General features: G+C 30.8%; 3 protein-coding genes across 3 annotated transcripts; all 3 read left to right on the top strand.

Moving 5' to 3' along the window:
• Positions 1-455: 455 nt before the first annotated feature.
• On the top strand, positions 456-4,066 carry LOC8276113 (probable 2-carboxy-D-arabinitol-1-phosphatase). Its single transcript, XM_002533556.3, has 9 exons — positions 456-927; positions 1,024-1,129; positions 1,320-1,536; positions 1,626-1,744; positions 2,132-2,230; positions 2,683-2,736; positions 2,815-2,913; positions 3,079-3,186; positions 3,537-4,066. Exons 1-9 carry the CDS (start codon positions 587-589, stop codon positions 3,909-3,911), a joined length of 1,518 nt encoding a protein of 505 aa, XP_002533602.3. The 5' UTR covers positions 456-586; the 3' UTR covers positions 3,912-4,066.
• Positions 4,067-5,593: 1,527 nt separating this feature from the next.
• Positions 5,594-8,382, top strand: LOC8276106. Its single transcript, XM_015728021.3, has 3 exons — positions 5,594-5,937; positions 6,052-6,161; positions 7,752-8,382. The coding sequence occupies exons 1-3, from the start codon at positions 5,759-5,761 to the stop codon at positions 7,781-7,783; spliced, it is 321 nt and encodes a 106-aa protein (XP_015583507.2). The 5' UTR covers positions 5,594-5,758; the 3' UTR covers positions 7,784-8,382.
• A 6,614-nt stretch (positions 8,383-14,996) lies between these two features.
• LOC8276103 lies at positions 14,997-17,173 on the top strand. Its single transcript, XM_002533558.4, has one exon. It carries the CDS (start codon positions 16,003-16,005, stop codon positions 16,900-16,902), a length of 900 nt encoding a protein of 299 aa, XP_002533604.1. The 5' UTR covers positions 14,997-16,002; the 3' UTR covers positions 16,903-17,173.
• Positions 17,174-19,511: the final 2,338 nt, after the last annotated feature.

Raw genomic sequence — 19,511 nt, 5'->3', positions numbered from 1 at the left:
GTTTGAACAACCAAAGGAAATAAAAGCAAAAATTTCATCGTGCGAGAGATGAATTTAGGTAATGTATAGTTTCGAAGGAAAAAATTCCAAGTATTTTTTAATATATTTTTATCGATAAATTATAGAACCAAATGATATAACTTGCAGCGTCAATTATTTTTTATGATAATTTTATAATTGAAATTATATCTATTATTATACTTTTAATTATTTTCGGTGCGAACTATAATTATATAAATAGAGCGAAACAAATGGTCTATTTTTACATTATAATTTATAATTTATAAGATAGTTATCCGACTATAAATTTTTATTTTATATAAATTACAGTGTTATTAGTATTTAATTTAGAAAAGCATTTATAAATAAAATTGTATATACGCAATAAAAAAACAAAATAGTAGTATAAAATATTAAAGTAATACTGAAAATGGGAAAGGAGAAGGAGAAGAAAGATATATTCTGTTATGTACACGTGTCATTTTAACGATGCGTTTCTAGTGCGATAGAATCAACACCAATGAGCCATTAACTGCAAAACTAAACCAACAGAAATTAGCGCCAAAAATTAAAGGAAAAAACACATATGAAAATGTTTTCGCTTTCAGTTTCGCCTTCTCGCCTTCTCTTCCGTCACTTGAACCCATGTCCGCCCACCTTCACAGTCCGCTCATCTTCAAGCATTCAAGAAATCGAGAAACAAGAAAACAAAGAATTGAGCTCAGAGCTTTATTCTACGACACCGTTTCCTTCGATAAAAGCTGCCAAACGAGTGGTGTTGGTAAGGCACGGGCAGAGCACGTGGAATGCTGAAGGAAGGATTCAAGGGAGTTCTAATTTTTCTGTTTTAACTCAGAAAGGGCAAGCTCAAGCTGAGACTTCTCGCCAGATGCTTTTTGATGAATCCTTTGATGTCTGCTTCAGTAGGTTCGTTGTTTTTCTTTGTTTGGAAATGACTTGTCGTTTTTGTCTTTTTTTTTTCTCCAAATTATATTATATTTACACTGTTTTGTGGCCTTTTAGTCCTTTAATTCGGTCGAAAAGAACTGCCGAGATTATATGGGGATCTCGCAATGAGGAAATTCTTACTGATTCTGATTTGAGAGAAATCGACCTGTATTCCTTTCAAGTAAGTTTTTTTTTTTTCTTTTAAAGAGATTTGATCTTACGAGTCATCATATGAGTAGTCCTGGAATGATAATGACAGTAGGTCTGCAGATAATACAACTATTTATTAGATATTATAATTCTGTTCACTGTAGTTATATTACATCCATCATTACCACTTTATAATTAATCTTGGGGTGGACGGATTTTAGGGACTTCTGAAGCATGAGGGCAAGGAGAAGTTTGGGGCGGCTTATCGCCAATGGCAGGTAGATGCTGCCAATTTTAATATTGACGGTCACTATCCAGTAAGGGAATTGTGGGAACGAGCTAGAAACTGTTGGTATAAAATTCTATCCCATGAAAGCAGATCTGTTCTTGTAGTTGCTCATAATGCTGTTAATCAGGCTCTTGTTGCAACAGCTATTGGTACTATTCTCTTTTCTTTATAGTGGTTTTCGCTGAAATATTAGGGTTGGTATTGTGGATTTATTGGATTCTGCTTTGTCTAACACCAGGATTGCCAACTGAGTATTTTAGGATTTTACTTCAGAGCAATTGTGGTGTAAGTGTGTTGGATTTTACTCCCTGCCCTGAGGGTGGGTCTCCCAGTATATTCCTTAATCGTTTGAATCAGGTATACCATATCTTTCTTTGATAGACTCTGATGTAATAGTCTAATACTGACAGGGCTGCTGGTCATGAACTTGAAATGGATGCAATGAATGTAGTGGCTTTAATTGCAGAACCGAATGTTTTTGGTAATATTGAATATTTTCATGTTGAATTGAGTTGGTTCGTTTTTGTTCAAGTATCTAAACACCGGTATTAGGAGAAGTCTAGAGAGACCCTTATTTAAGATGCTGTTTGAGAAAAATATTACTAGCTAGCACAACTGATTGGTAAAACTGCATGCAACAAAAACAGTATGCACTTTGTTGATACATAAGCAGCAACAGCGTATCAATGTTGTAAGACTTGATTTCTTTTGTTATCTCTTAAATTCATTGCAATATTGATACAGACACCAAGTTCACCTGTTGCTGCTGGAAGTGCTGCAGGCAGAAAAACCAGTAAGAGGATCATACTCGTTTGTCATGGAACCATACAGGGTGATGCTGAGGTTTGAAACCATTGCATAGAAGTGGTCTGTTTTGTTTCTATTTTTCTATATGCTGTTTATCATGATAACATATTGCTTAAATCAGTTTGAATAGATGTGATGATGGTTAGATTGCTGAATTAAGCTAATGAATCTTTCATCTTATCTTGTAACAATGTGTTCTATGCATGAACTGTTAGTTTTAGATTTGGAACAATGGCTTCCTTAAACTGCATTCTCTGTAACATCTAAGCAGGAACAATAGGTAATACATTACATAAGCTAAGAATAATGCAATAATTTAGATTTCACTGCATTGAGTATGAAAAGGATCAATTGACTACAATTAAAAAAATATTCATGGAGAGCCAATGCAATCTTTTCTGATACTACTTTGCAGTCAATTTGGTAATTTTTTATTTATTTCTTAAATAAATATTAGGCTAGAATTGATCTATTTTAATGCTTCACAGGGTAGTTTTCCTAATCCTGGGAATCAACCAATGAATATGCTCGGAATTATACAGGTACCTCATCCATATAAAAGTATTAAATAATCTGGTTATAAAGCTGTGGCTTGAGATTCTTTTCTGCATTCTCAACAGTCCCAGAAAACTGCAGAGCTTCTTCTTGATCTGAAAGTAAGCACTATATTTAGCAGCCCTACAAATGCTTGTGTTGAGACAGCCAAGGCCATCTCCAGAGTAAGCTCGTGCTCTACATTCTCAGTTAGCATGTTCCATGTTTATGTTATGTGCATATAATGGAACAACGGAGTCATATTTGTTGGGGGTGTTATGCTAGAACATTGAACTGCTTTTAACAAGAGGGTACATCTCCTCTCACCTACAACTGGCTACTTTCATCAGGTACAAGAAGCAGCTGATTGCTTGGGTGCCGATTGTGTGCCACGGTATGTAGAATTGAAACACGTAGAGGACCTTGATGTCAAAGACCTCCTTCAGGAATCAAACAAGGCAAGATATCAAGACAAATTTATGAATACTTTATCTGAGTAATCTTTGCAAGATGAGTATTCCAATACTGTCCATTTGTTTTTCTTGGCGAAGATATATAATACAAATGCTAATAGAAATTTTTTCCTCTCTGTCTTTGTTTTTTGGTAAGATGTGGTTTTCCTTCTTTTGATGACTAAATTGCAAGTGTAAACTGAGTCCACCATGCCAAGTGCTAGGAAGCATCAAGTCTCAAGCATGCATGATCTGACCACTTTGCTTGTATTAATGCAAAGCCAAATGCTGAAATGAGTTTTTTTTCCTAATTTAGTTTGAACTTTTAGTGAATCTCTTCCATTTAATTTCCACAGGATGCAAGCAAGGCTCCAGGATATCCGTCTGGTCTTTTGAATATGTTGGAGGATGAAGCACTTTTAGCACTCTGGGGTCAGTCTGGGAAAGCCTGGCAGTCTTTGTTAAACGAACTAGCCGATGAATCCAACCCAGAAAAAGTAGTAGTTGTAGTTGGTCATTCTGCAATTCATATAGCTCTGATGGCACACTGTCTGAATCTAACCAAGGAGTGGATGGGATCATTTCATCTGGACGCAGGGAGTATTAGTGTCTTAGACTTTCCTGATGGACCTACTGGAAGAGGTATTATCCGGTGCATAAATTACACAGCTCATTTGGGAAGATGGTCTATTCCCATTACAAGATCAACAGTGGATGACGAAGAGTTTTAATGTTTAGCAAGTTCGTATAGTGTCAATATTAACATGACATGATACTTGAGCATGAACTTATAGAAATCCTCCAAACAGACTGTGAATCATAATGTAAACTAATACTCAATGAGAATCGTGCTGAGTGAAATTTGAATTCGAAACCTTCTCACAAAGATTTTGATCCTTCATTTCTAGCTTGTTAGTAAAAAGACTGAAGCTCAAAAATTGCTAACATCTTCATTATCAGACTTTAGCAGGGTAGAAGTTTCTACTTTCTACTGAATTCTTATTGGGCAAGTAAATCAGGATACAAAGGAAACATATTTTCCATTTGGAAATGTATGAGTTTGCCTTGCCTTGATCATATGTTATGAATGGACACATTTGGAAACTGAAGGTGAAAATATGTTTTGGATTCCTTTTATCCTTAGATAGATACAATAAAGAAAATATGTAAAGATCTTTTTTGAAATTTCATAATAATATAATATCAATTAATAATTATCATTAATGATCGATTAACCATCTGTTTTATAAAATAAACTTTATTTTTTTTCACTAACTTAATTTAATTGTCTATCTTTCAAGATATAAAATAAGGGCTAATTATTTAAAACTCACCAAATTTTAAGGGTCTGTTTATCTTTAGAGAATTTTTTCTATTTTTATTTTTTAGTTTTAAGAAATAGAAAATTTGTAAAATTTGCAAAACATGTTTACTTTATAAAAAAATATTTTGTTTTCTATTTAATTAATATTTTAAAGGTAGATTTAGAATATTATTTTTATTTAAAAATAAATGCTTTTAATATAAAAAAATATTGAAAACATGTTAATTTCGTTTTCAAAAATATTTCAAAATTTAGTTATAAAGTTCAATTTTTTGTTTGCAGGGGCTGAAGCAGCAGTGCAGCCGCAGAAGATGCTCATGGCTTGGGTTGGGACACAGGATGAAGCTCAGAAGGCCTAGAAGACACATCAGTTGCTCTCGTCAAGTCAACTTCTTTCCTTAGCTTATCTTCTATTTCTCGCTCTCTTTGCCTTTGCTTCTAAGCACTTTCATCCAACTTTGCCTTACGTTCAACTTCTTCTTTGGTTCGTCTCTCAGGCTCTACATTTTGAAATTGCCAATGAGATGACGCAAATCCCAGACTTACTTAAACAAGACGCTAGTATAAGACACTGTTGGCAGCGATTCGAGCATAATGAAACCAAAATAAACTATAGTTGCATGGGTCCAACAAGAATCAGGGGGATGACCAGATGAGCCATGTAGAGAAAGGGGTTTTGATTCAAAGATAAATTCAGAGAAAAAGTGATTCAATAAGTTGATCAAATTTGAAGTAGAGGGACACAAGTTTGAACTTGAAACAACAGAGAAAAAGTGATTCAATGCGTTTTTTGTTAATTGGATGAGTCAGCATCTGCTCCGCTGACTATTTTTCTTCAAAAAATAAAATAATAATATTTTAAAAAAGAAAATTGATGAATGGTGATTTCTATGATAAAGTTGATAATATTAATTAAAATTTTTAAACTCTTAAAATTAGGTGATTTTTGGCTAATTAGCCCAAAAAATAATGTTTAGACCATTGAGACTTCAGAGTTAAAATAAAATAAAATTGGGAGCTCACTCCATTCTTTCCGAACATTTAAAATGCACTCAAAAGAAAAAAGAACTGAGAGAATTCTTGCAATAGTTGCAATTGCAATAGCACTAGAAATGACCATGTCAAGGGCCAGGCTTAGACAAAGAGCCCAAATCTCAGGACCCGTAAAATCCAACACGATTTAGGGGAAATTAGAAATTGGGGGTTTATGAGAGGTTTTAGGGTTCACAATCAAAGAAAAAAAAAACCCAAAAAATGGCGACTTTGGGACTTGCAGGAAGATCCACTTCAACATTGATGCGTGCAACATGGAGAGCAACAACATCAACAACAACAACAACAACGACAAGAGTATTTATATCATCTTCAAATCGCTCGCCGATTAATCCCATTTTAACTCTACGCCAGTCTCGAATTTCACCTCCTTCTTTAAAGTAATTTTTTTTTTGTTACATTTTCGATAATTTTTTTCTAAAAAGACTTATGTAGTGAATTCTCGATGTGGGTATCTGATATTTTGTCCAATGTTTGGTTATTTGATTGAAAAGTGGAAGCTTTTTACGGAGAGAATTGAGTTCATTATTGCCACTTCATAGTGTGGTTGCTTCCTCTCGCCTTGTTTCTAAGCTTCCCAGTGAAGCCAGCACCTCCGCCGAAGGTATTTTCTCTTTACCTTTCTCTCTGTCTGGGTGTTTGTTTCGTTTTATATTTGGGAGAAATTAGTGATTCTAAAGGAATTTGATTTACTAAAGCTTAATGATTCGAGATAATATTGGATAGTTTTAAAAGAGGAAACTTTTTTCCCTTCCAATATGTTCTCCTCTATACGTCACATTGTTGGATGACTCAAAATGGAGGCAGTTGGCGATGCTTACTACTCAGTAGGATATGATATGGTAATTTGGTAAGCACTAAGCAGTATGATTAAAAGAAAAAGAATATGTATTGTAACAGTAGGAATTTAGAATATGCTTATCAATGTCTGTTTTCTTTTCCTGAGCACTAGACACTGTGTTTTAATGTAGAGTCCCGTGGTACTAATTTTAGAAAAGTGAATACTGATGACTGCGATCCATAATCAGGCCATGGTTAGGTTTACATTGCATTAATTAAGAAAAATCTTCTGAAGAGAAGTTGATGAGATAGATGCTGTTATAGAATGACTGAAGTTAGTCATTGAGGGAAAAGAGAATACTAGAATACATGAATTGATGGTATAAGTTGCACGAATATTGGTTGGATTGCTCGGACTGATGATTGAAATTCATAAAGACATCATTGAGTTGGGATTGGAAAATGTTTTAATTGAAACAGCTAGAGATCAATGAAAATGAAAACAAGATATTAAGAATATGCACCTTATTGAGATGGGATTGAGAATTTGAAGGGTTATATTCTCAAAGGTGACTGCTTAAATTGGATGTGGATCTTGTTCAAAGTGCTTTTGTAAAGATAGTAACAAATATTGAAGCTACATGCATTTACAATCTGTTTAAGGTTTAGTTGAGTTTTTTGAAATATATCTTGATTACTTGATTAGGAATTGAAGATCAGTTTTGCCTGAGTGTTATTTGTATCTGCCAACTTGACAAATCAATTTCTTTGGATAGCAAGGAAAAAGAAGCTTGTAGAAGAAATGACATCGAATTTCTAATGAACGATTTAAAATGCTGGTACAATTTATTATGAAAATCATAGTCCCTAAAGGCACAAGGGGCAGAAGGGTCCTAGAGCCTAGGTGCAAGCGTAGGGACGTGCCTTACTGAAGTGAGACGCGAAAGGGAAAAAAAAGAGAGTTCATACAATGAAGCTAATCAGACTCATAACACAACACTCTACCTATTTTATTATCAAAACAGTGAAATTGGTGAAATTATATTTGCAATTTGCTCAAGCCTGTTGGTTTAGCTTTGTTTTGGTAATGCTCAACATACTATCTTCTGTTGTAATTCATATTAGTGGATTTAGCTCCTTTAACATGATGAAGTTGCATTTTTACTACTAATGGTTCAAAAAAATATAGTTATGAGCTTTATGTGCTCGATCTTTGTGTAGTTTACTTTATTTTCAAGTATAAGGAAGATATATGTTTGCCTATTCATATAAAGCAATGTTTGCAAAGATCTTAAGACCTAAAAGGCATCAATAGTTTGTGCTTCCACTTTTGGGGTGCTGAGTGTTACATAACATTTCCATATCTGTTGAAGCATTAATCTAGGGATTTATGCTTTCTTTCTCTTGATGACAGGTAGATTTGCTAATTATCTCAGTCCCATCTAGTACTGGGTGCTTGCAGCTGCGAAGGGTTTTCCTTTATCATATTTGAACTTGATAAGTTTTCTACAGATATTGGAATCACCTTCCGAGATCAGTTCCCAAACATTTTGTTTACCTGTCTTTAAGTTAGTAGCCAGTCTGGAGTTATCTAATGAAATTATCATACTCTACCTTGTTGCGAATTTGGTTCCTAATGAGCGGAAAGGTGATTATTGTTTTGTATGTCGAATCATCTGAGAAATAAATTGGGATGAAAAGATGGTAACGACTAACATAATTGTGGTGCCACTCAGTGTATCTAATTAATGCCCTATTATGTATTTTCAGGATTAGAAATCACTAAAATTTACATGCCTGAATTTCTTGTAAATTTTATTCTGAATCAATTTTCGGAAACCAAAAATATTATTTTCCATAAGATCTTCCTGTAAGAGATCTATTTAGCTGTTGGAAATTTACAGCTTCAATATTCTTGTAAGATGTTTTTATTTAACAATTTTAGACATCAGGAATGTGATTTCTTGGATGATAATTGTCTGGAAATATGAGGCTAGAAGCCTTTGACATATTCACATGACATCAAATATGCTCCAATCATATTATTGTTGGTTGTTGTTTGCCCGATCCTATGGATATCTTTAGTCTTCTTTCATTTAAAGTTAAAAAGTCCATTTTTCTTAAGACAAATTGAAAAACATTCATTTTGCATTATATAATAATTTTCTTTTTGAAAAACAAAAAAGAGATTTTTCAAAGAGTAACATCAATAAAATGATTCCACAAGCAAAATTTTATTTTTATTTTGCTCAACTGTGATTCAAATCTTCCTTGCTGTTGTTCTTTCTAGATTACCTTAACAAGGAGATTGTTCACTATCTGCATCTGCTTAATGCCAGGACACTGTGTTCCTTATCATTGTAGACATAGCTCTGTCCTTATTCTTTCTCTTTTAACCTAGTAGACCATGGGAATTTGATTTTGATGGAAAGTGAAATCAATCATGGTGGCGCTCTTGTGTGTGTGTGTGTGTGCGCATTGTAATTTGTGTATGTTTTACTTACTTTCACTTGCACCATTTTTTCCCCCTTTTATTTAAAGAAGAAAAATGCAAAGATCACTGCACTTCTTATTGTCATGGGTTCATATTCTGGAACCCAAAACTGTGAGTTAAGGTACTGAATCGATGATATAGGTTTCGTGTGGAAACAATAGATTTTATGAAGATGGTGAAAAGATATGGAAATCCAAGTACTAGATTTTTCATTTAACTTTGGCAATTTGAAGACTTTTGGATTTTGATCAGGTTATGCCAAAATATTTTTGTTTCTTAGTGTTCAATTGAATCAAGTTTCTTTTCTTTTAATTTTTCTTTTGTCTTCCCTTTCATTTAGCTCAGCAAAGAGATGAATGTCACCTCTTAAACATCATTGAGTTCTTTTAGAAAATAATAATCTCCTAATTAATTTCGATTTTTTTAACACTTAGAAATTTTAAATTTTAATAATAATAATAATGTTTCAAAAGTATTTTGTATGACGAACGACTGATGAACACTATATTTTTATTTCAATCGTAACCTGACAACATAAGTTTGTAAATAAATTTTTAATTTAAATACAACTATAATTATGTGACATGCTTGTAGAAATGTGAATTTAAATTAAACTAGTCGTCTACTCGTGTGTTATACGAACGTTATTATTATTTCGATTATAAAATTAAATTTATAGATACAATAAAATTAATTATTCAATATTTATTATTGATTTATAATACTTCTAAAAATAATAATTAATTAACTATTTTTAAATATCTTTAATTTTTTTAAATTTTATTTATATTATTACATTAATAAAATATTTATTTATTAATATTATCTTTAAATTAATACTACCAATAAATTATTTTTAAAATATTTTTTATTACTTCTAATATTATATAAATTAATACTCAATGTAATTGATATACTATTTTTAAAAATTATTATATAATTAAAAATTAATTTATTAGTGAATATAATATTTAAAAATATTATTTTTATAATTAGAATCATTATCTAATTAGAAAACTAATTTGTTAGTTAATATAATATTAAAATATAATTAATATATTATCTTTCGGAATGATCATTATCTAATCTTTATTTAATTAGAAAATTAATTTATTAATAATATATTATTTTTTAGAATTAGAATAAATGTTTAATTAGAAATGTAACTTATTAATCAATAAATTAATAGAAAAAGCTACAAAATTACACATAAATTTTAATTTTATATGTCAAAAATTAAACACACGTATCAAAAAAATAAATTTTAAATATATATATATATATATATATATATATATATATATATATATATATATATATATATATATATAGAGAGAGAGAGAGAGAGAGAGAACTATATATAATTTGAATGCAATGAGATTTGTCGGTTCAAATTCCAAAAGTGGAATTGGAAGATAATGCAAGAAATTAAAATGGAATTTATAGTGTCACATCCAGTGATCAGTTATTAATTTGTTTCTGCTAACAAGGAAAAGGACATCAAACAACCTGCCACAAGTAACAAAATTTGTCAAAAGACTCTCTCACTCTAAGTTAGCAGCATTACATAATTTATAATATAGCTGACTTATATTTGCTATTTCATTAATAACTTTGGAAAGCTTAAAAAATAAAATGAAATCACATGCAATCAGTAGCTGAGATGTCACTTTACAATTGATTAATAGTTTCACCAAAATGTAAATATATATATATATAATTTAAATGAGAGAGGATATTGGGTTATAAATAAGGCAAAGAAGATATATTTTTTAAGTAGTTGATGCTTATTGTTCATGTGTTGGGTTTTCACCACTAATCATAATTATTTTATTAATTAATAGGTTTTTAAATGTCTTGTTGCATTGATAATTAAGAAGGCAATATTTGCAAGTCAGCTTTTAATTGTTCTTTGGATTGAGCAAATTGCTTATTTGATCTCCCCTTAGTTTAAGGAAATGGTTTGCTGTTTAGGATTACAGTCTACATTAAAATAATAATAAATAGTTAGTTGCTTAACTAAAAATAATATATGTTTTGTGTTAGTTCTGACTCCAATTTCTTAGTTCTCTACTTGACTACTTGCTTTTTTTTTTTTTTTTACCCCTTCCTCTAAAATTAACCATTCAGTGGTATTACATACTAATTTTGTATGCAACACTTACTATTCTAATGATTTATTTTATTATCAAGATCAATGGGCAGTTTTTAATGAAAACTCTATGCTTATATATAAAATTTATAGACACATTATATTATTGGATTTTATTAGAATACTACTGTGGTACTCTACCATTATAAATGTATTTTTTAATTTTTAGATAATTAATCAGTATATTTTTAAATAATTAATTAATTACATACATCATTTTATTAATTAAATTTTCAATGAAATGATATATAATTTTTAGTTATTTATACAAGTTAAAATTATGTAGGTGAATTTCATAGTTGTAAAATACCATTGATTAAATTCTAAAAATGAATAAAAAAATTTAATAAATAAAGATAATATATTTGATTAATAAGTACTATGTATAACTGATTAATTTAGTATTTAATTATTTTTTAAAATTATAAAAATTAAAATAAAATTAATTTTATAAATTTATATAATAAGGTACACCTATGGTATATTAGAATGACTCCATATTATATGAATATAAATATATATTTAACAAATTCTGTTTTATTTAACAGTTTTTCGAATAATAAGTGAAAATTTTAAATCCTGACAACTTCGTAATACTTCAATAACTTCTCTCTAATTTCTTTTTTTTTTTTTTAAAAAGATATTATTATTCATCTCCATTTTAAATGTTGGATACAGTTGTTACATGTAGATTCATCTAATAACAAAAGAGTGGGTATGCAAATTGACGACATTCAATGATATCAGCAGCAGTTTTGGCACAAATAAGAACAATCGACCTTATAAAAAATAGTTTGATGCAGTAGATTAAAGTATCATGAACACTACCCTAATAATCTGCAAGTTGCAAAGTGAGCTGGCTTCTATTTTTGTAACCCAATATGTTCTCTTTTATGTGTAATGTTCTTCAGAAATTCCCTTCACTGAATTTTCATGAAGCTTCAAATCAGGGGCTACCAATACATATATACACATATTAATCTATTTTTGAAAAAGTTGGAAATATTATTTAAGAAGTGTGATGTGAGAGAGAGAGAGAGAGAGAGAGAGAGAGAAGCAAAGAAAGATGCTAATGGATTTTTGGGGTGGAGATGAGAAGAATTTCTTGGAACCATATAAAGCCAAAAGAGAAGCATTTCATATCAGTGGGATTCTGTTTTCCTAAATGATTGTTTGTTACTCTCTCAGATTTTCTTTATTAATTAGTGTTTTAGTTACATAGACAACTACTTCTTGAAATATACATCACTTTATCTTAACTGATATTATATAGTTAGATGAAAGAAAGAAAGGGAAAAAGATAAAGAAAGAAAGTTTGGAATCCATCTTTTTTCTCAGCAACCAAACAAAGGAATAAAGTTGGACATTGAACTATTACCAAAAAAATAAAAAAGAAGGACTAGCTAACCCTGGTTTATGAGTTAATGATGACAGATCGATCAAGCTTTATGCACTAATCATCAAACTTTAGTTAGTATTTTTTGTTTTTTCTTTTTTCTAAACTTCATTTTTAGTTCATAAGTTAGGAACATAAAATAAATCTGATAGTCTTAGGATAATATATCTATCAGTCTATGAAAAGGTTTCTGTGGTGCTTATGGGTGTCCCTTCACAAATTACATATCCTTTCTATTTCATCTTGCAACTCTATTTTCATGCCTTTTATGCATGCTCATGATTCTCATTTGCATATGTGATAATGTAAAGTGGGAAAATAAAAATACCTTATATGTGATTTTGATAAATTTTTATATAAAGATATATGGTTTGTTTTAATGACAATGAGATACTTTATAGTTCATAATAATAACAAATGAATATAAAAATGGCTATATGATAATGATATTTATATTTTTATTGGTTAAAAGATATAATTTATTTCTTTTTATTTTTATCCGCTAATTATGACATTTACGAAAAAGACCATATATATATATTTAGGCGAAAATCTTCCTATAATTCATTACCATTGATGGTTTGAGTTTTAGGAGCGGATATTGTTGTGAAATGCTAGTGAGAATTTAGCTCAGAGTGGAAAATTTGCAAATGGTTCTTGAAAAGTTGATAAGATTTTAAGCTTGAAATGTTATAAACATTGAAAGAGAAAAGAGAAAATAATCATCATATGATTTAATGTTGCTCTCACCTAATATTATTAAAGGTAATAATCCCTTTAAGAACATTTACTACATGAAAAGAAAAAAAAAAACAATTTTATGAAAATAATATAATGAGCCAAGCAATAAAAGTCATGAAAAATGTCTCTTATTTTTTTATTTTCTTGAAAAGGGAAGAAATATAAATGGGTGAATGATGAAATTGGTATGAAGTGTATCAGAATTGTTAGAGCAATAACAGAAACTATATTAATACACAGATATTATGGGTGGGGATATCACCAGAATACTAAAACAAATAAGAAATGTTTACCAATGCTTCAATTGTTAAAATTGTTGTGGGAGACTGCCATATGCCATGCAGTCTCCTTCATTTTTCAGCCTTCAACTTTCGAGTGGGGCTCAATTTGATTTGATGCTGGCAATGAACTTGATTTCTTAGATTGCATTCAATTTATTACAATGGATTGATGTATTTGTGAATACTGAATGGTTGATTGTGTATATATTGTTTTCTTGATTGATGGGTAAAACTAATAGTGCGAATATTCATGAAGAGGCGATGACGAGGGTGTTACATTTTAGATTCTCATCTATGCTTTTATCTTTTAATAATAGTGTTAGTAATTTTTATTTAAAAAGATATTAGTAGTAGTGGTAGAAAGATAATATCATGACAAGTTGGTTTTAGTGATTTTAATAGATTTTATATTTATTAAAAAAGATTATACTTATAACAAATTCTTAACTTAAAAATAGAATAAGGCTCAATTTACTTTTTTTCTATGCTTTTATTATAACACGTCCAACTGACTCTTCTAAAAAAAGAACTAAATTAAAACCTACTAAAAAAGTTTAGAAATTAAATTTATTATAAATGTAAAAATGATCAAATTAAATAAGACTATAAAATTTGACAACTAAATTAAACCTCGTTCCAGAGCGAAAAAATGTCTGCCCTTGTTATTGTATCCACATACCAGTTATATAATGTCATATATATATATATGTAACATCACATTATAAATTTCATATATCAAAATATAATTGGATAAATTATAACTTTAATGGTGTCTTTTAAGAGTGATTTCTCCATCGCTCTGTCTATTCTTAATTCAATATTTAATTTTTTATTTTTCTCCAATCTAATTCTATCATTATCCATAATTATGTTTGTTTTAACAAACTAATTATTGTGACAACATTGACACCCACAAAAGAGTTAATCACAAGTCTTGTCTTTCTATTTCTTCTAATTTTCTCTTTTCTTTAAAGCTTTTGAATGATTATATCATAACCACTTTTTTTTTTCTTTTTCTTTTTCTCTTGTGGAATGTCTGATGCAACTTTAATCAAGATTGATAGAGCCTTTCACTTTACTCTTGTTTTTATTATGAAAGAAACAATTTGATGTAAACATGCCTAAAAAGTTAATATTAGCTTAGTGAGAGTTTATTTTATAATGGGGTAATTAGAGGAGGGAATAGAAGGGGAGGTGGCTATTGACCCAAAATATTTAATAAGAAATACAGAATACATGCATTGATTTTAGTCAACTTGAGCCACATGATATCTTTGTATTGAAGGATGGAACATGGAGACCATCACTATTCACTACTCTAGAATATTCAAACTCATATTTCATTATGTTATGACCTTTTCATTTTATTTATTTTTCTTTTGTGTAAACTGTCTGTGCTCTCAACATTTTAAAAAGAAATAACCCAACAGCAGCAAAAACAAGGATACAACACATTTTTATTAAGTTTTTTTTGGTATATATATATTTAAAATTAATTTAGAACGTGTCGGGTAGTACTTTTATTAATGCAGCTATATATTTAAAATTTTAATTCGAGATTTTAATTAAATTAATTTTTTTTGGGGTAAATATTATCTTTTTCCTTATTAATCATAAGGTATGTTGGGAGAGGAGTTGGTGGGTCTACATACTAAATTTATTTGGTGGGGGCCAACATTTTATTATCATGCTCATGCTCATGCCCAACCCACTGCCCCCATATATAATTTCTATCTTCTGGTAAAAACAATAAAAACAAAAATAAAATATCTATCTACTAGTAAAATCACAACATACACATAGCACATGGTACCTAAAATATCTTCCTAAGACCCCTCTATGTTTTAACTGTCCTAAAACCACTTGCCCAACTCTTTGCTATGGACCTTAATCTCACTTTCTATAGTTTTTTCAGGAAGAATGATCAATTACTAAAAATACTTCAACATTTTACCTTCCTTCTTTAATTATTACTTAATTAGCCTTTGTATTAATCACTTAAGCCAAGGAATGAAATTAAAGGCAAAACTATGATCATGTCACAAAGTTGGTGCTGCTGATATCTAGACCAGACCAGGTCCAAACATCTTTTTCTATTCCCTTTCTTTTCTTTCTTTCTTTCCTTTTGATTTGTTTTTTTTCTTTAAATTTTTTATTGTGTGATATGAACTGTCAAAAGTAGTGATTAAATAAAATATTCCTGAAAGTTTCTATTTCAATCTTCCACTTCTATTGTTCCTTTCTCTCTTCTCTCTTTTCCCTTATAAACTCTGTTTCTACAGGAATGAGAGGCAGATTTTAAGGTGAGCATGATGACTCTTATTCTTGTCATAGATAGCATATTAAATTTGTCAGGAATTTGGATTTCCAGAGTGGAAAAAAATTTAAGAGAGGCAGCTCAAAAAGCAACCTAATTTGGTCTAGTTCTTTATCTATGTTTACTAATTTTCATTTCTAGCATTTGGCCAAAAACTCCAAAGCATTAGATCTCTCTCTATTCTTGTTCTCTCCTTCTCTCACATTTTCTGTCAAAATTCAAGAACCCAATTTGCAGTTTTTCTAAATCATCCTTAAATCAAGAATTTGTATTTGTTTTGTACAATGAGAGATATAGTTTCTTGTTTTAGTGAAAATGCTATAAATATATCTCATCCTTCATGCTCTAGCTACTCAAACAATGTTTGTATATCTCCAAGTTTAATCCCATCAATCCAAAATGCAGTCACCTGTTTATATAAAATCATTCTCTCCACTCAAAAACAACTCTTGGCCACAGTTACTTGGTGCAAAAATAATACAACTCAAGGCCTCAACATAAACTTTGGCACTGATCCTTCAACATCTTTCAAACTCAACACCAGCACAAGACTGTTCAGGAAGAAAAGAGGCAGCAAAGTCATCGAATCTGATAATTCAAAGATCGAGGTTTTCTGGGATCTTTCTTCTGCTAGATATGACACAGGACCTGCACCTGTTGATGGGTTCTATGTCTTGGTCATGGTTGATTCAGAAATAGGTCTTATTCTGGGAGATATTGGGGACGAAACTATCAACAAGAAGCTCAAAGTAACTACTCCGGTAGCAAAAACAAGTCTCATCTCAAGGCAAGAACATTGTTCAGGCAATACTTTGTATGCAACGAAAGCACAGTTTTGTGATAAAGGAATGCAACATGAGATATTGATTAAATGTAGTGGAGAAAATGAAGGTCTAAAGTATCCGGTTTTATCAGTATGTATTGACAAGAAGATGGTGATTCGTGTTAAGAGGCTGCAGTGGAACTTTAGAGGAAATCAATCAATATTTCTTGATGGTTTGCTTGTTGACCTGATGTGGGATGTCCATGATTGGTTTTATAATCCTGCTTCTGGTTCTGCTGTGTTCATGTTCAGGACAAGAAGTGGAATGGATAGCAGACTATGGTTAGAGGAGAAATTGCTTCAGAAAGATCAAGAAAGAGTTGAATTCTCTTTGTTGATCTATGCCTGTAAGAACCCTTGAAGATATTCTTTTTTTATTTTTTTCTTTTTTGCTTTAAGAAAACTGACTTTGTTTCATTTTCTTGTTCTTGTCTTTCTCTCCCTCTCTCCGTGTTTGAAATCTTAGCTTTTGATTAATTTTTCTTTTTCTTCCACCTTCTATTTGTTTTGCTTTCTTCTTGAAAGGTATAGAAACTTAGAATTCTTTTGATCACTTGAGCAATAATTTAGTTGCTTAGTTGCAGATATGTGAAATGAGATACAAAAGGAAATATATTGTTCTTAATTTTTGATGTTTCTGTCTCTTTGCTTTATTTGTTTATTTCTATTTCTCTGTTTATTTATTTCAAGACCAAGAATTGCATGAGATTTATCAAATTTTATCATGTCCAATGTTTTAAAAGGCTAATAATTATGTGGATGGGAATGATTGAGGAGGTCCCTATTTATTTGAAAATATGAAGAAAAAAAAAAAAAAAAAAGAAAACACCTAAATGAACTTTTTTGGGGGATTTTGAAGGATATCAATGAAGATGTGCTAAAAGGGGCGCTAAAGAGATGTTGAAAGACATTACTGTAGATTGCTTTTGGCCTTAAAAGGACCAAATAAAGTTGAATCACATGAGAACACAGTGCACTTTTTTTTTTTCTTTCTAAATCAAAGGACACAGTGCTTTCTTGAGCATTCAATAAAATTATTTTCTGGGAATCTTGCATTTTTACTGTAGAAACTACATTTTTACTGAAGTTATCTCTAAAACCGTATAAAGTTCGAGTTTAGATGATAAAGAGCCTAACAAAACTACAAATATAAAAAGGAAAAAAAACAGCTTGAAGCAGTTAAAGAGTATGAGCAATTAAATTTAAGAGCTCCCTACAAATTAAACCAACTTTGAGCAAGCTTGTGAACTTGGACATGACGTGAGTCAACTTCAATTCAATTCAAAGAGCATCTCACTCTTCTTCAATTCTTGTTTTGTTTTGTTTTGCTTTTCTGACTTCATTTAGAGGTAAACTGGGTGCCTCCACTTAGGTCTCCTTGAACATTCATGGTCCCCTCAGTGTTCATGTTACTATCTGGACCACCATTAAAGCCAATACCTTCCTCAAGGGCAGACAGAATTCCAGTTACCCACTGTAGATTTGCACTTCAAAACTTTTTAGACAATTTGTACTCTGATTCAGTTCTTTCATTGCACAATCAGAAGGGCACATAAGATTCCACCAATGTGTAACCTTTGAGGCCCCTCCCCCGCCACAAGTTGCTTATAAGGGTGCTCACTTTACTCATTGTATTTCTCTGTTTCTCTTTTTGGCTATATGAACCAAAATGTCATTGTCTTGACACCCAGACATCATTGGCATTGTAGTTATTGAATCTAATAGATATATGTGAACTCCATTCAGCAAACCTCTACAGCTAAATAAAAGCATTTGGTAGAGGTCCAAAAGTGTCATCACTTAAAGGCTTCGGATTGAGTTTTATCAGAAGCGGAGAGCCGTCTTCAGTCGTTCAGTAAATTGAAGGAGTGAAAGGAAAAAAAGAAAAAAAAAAAGAACTATGCTACTGCTTACGGACCATCTCTAGTTGGATGTCAATGGAGGTTCAAAAGTGATGTCTCATTTGGTTGGCAAGCTATAGATCTCTTCCTAAGAAAAAGTTGTAGCCATTTGGTTCCAATTCTTGGAGGGATACTGATGGGACTAGCTAGCTACTCCTAACTGTCAGGAGAATATTTGTGGCTAAGAATGTGAAATCTAGTTGTTTGTATTGGGCCATGAATACAAGTAAGAAATGTGAAATGAATAAAAATGATAAAAAGTTGATTCATGAAGCCATCATTGGGAATTAGTCAAATGAAATGCAGTAGAACATGTCATGAAAATTCAATGTTAGGTCCTCTAGCACACTGATATACAAGTGTGAAGAAATTCAAAGTCCTTTACCAAATTTTCTCATTTCATTCAACTTCTTGACAAGCAAGTGAAAACCATTATTCATGGGTTGCTTCAAGATAGGAAAATAAAGATTTGGAAAAGGGAAGTTGAATGTGCCCACTTTGTTAAATCATTAAGAGCATCCTTTGCCTTTCTGCTATTCTAGAAATGGTGGTGCCGGTCAATCCATGGCATCATACATTTGCTGTCTTCATGTCTAACCTTATGAACCAGAGAGAGAGAGAGACACCTTAGCCATCGTTCAACAATTACCACGCCTGTTATTTTTAGGACCACTATTTTTCCTTGTTTAAAGGCCATCATTGTCCTTCCAGTTCCACATTCATTTTATTTTTTTTTTCTTTCTACACTGTATATTGCATAAATTCTTAGATAGACTCGATCTGTCATATCATCCGCAAACTAAATCAATTGTACGGTGAAATGTGATTTCATTTATTAATTATTGTATTTTCATCTATTAAATTTTAATCATGAATTGTTTATGGTAATACATAAACCAATCAATGCAAATGTAATAATTAATAAATAAAGTAATATATTACAGTACAACTGATTTAGTCTATAGATAACGTGGTAGATTAAATCTATTTAAAAATTTATTTGAATATCATTGGTTTTCTTAAAAGGAAACATAACATGTTTTTACTATCATATGGAAGTAATTTTCTT

Source organism: Ricinus communis, chromosome 8 (assembly GCF_019578655.1).
Source record: "Ricinus communis isolate WT05 ecotype wild-type chromosome 8, ASM1957865v1, whole genome shotgun sequence".
NCBI classification, from domain to species: domain Eukaryota; kingdom Viridiplantae; phylum Streptophyta; class Magnoliopsida; order Malpighiales; family Euphorbiaceae; genus Ricinus; species Ricinus communis.
This window is presented reverse-complemented; position numbering and strand designations above follow the sequence as displayed.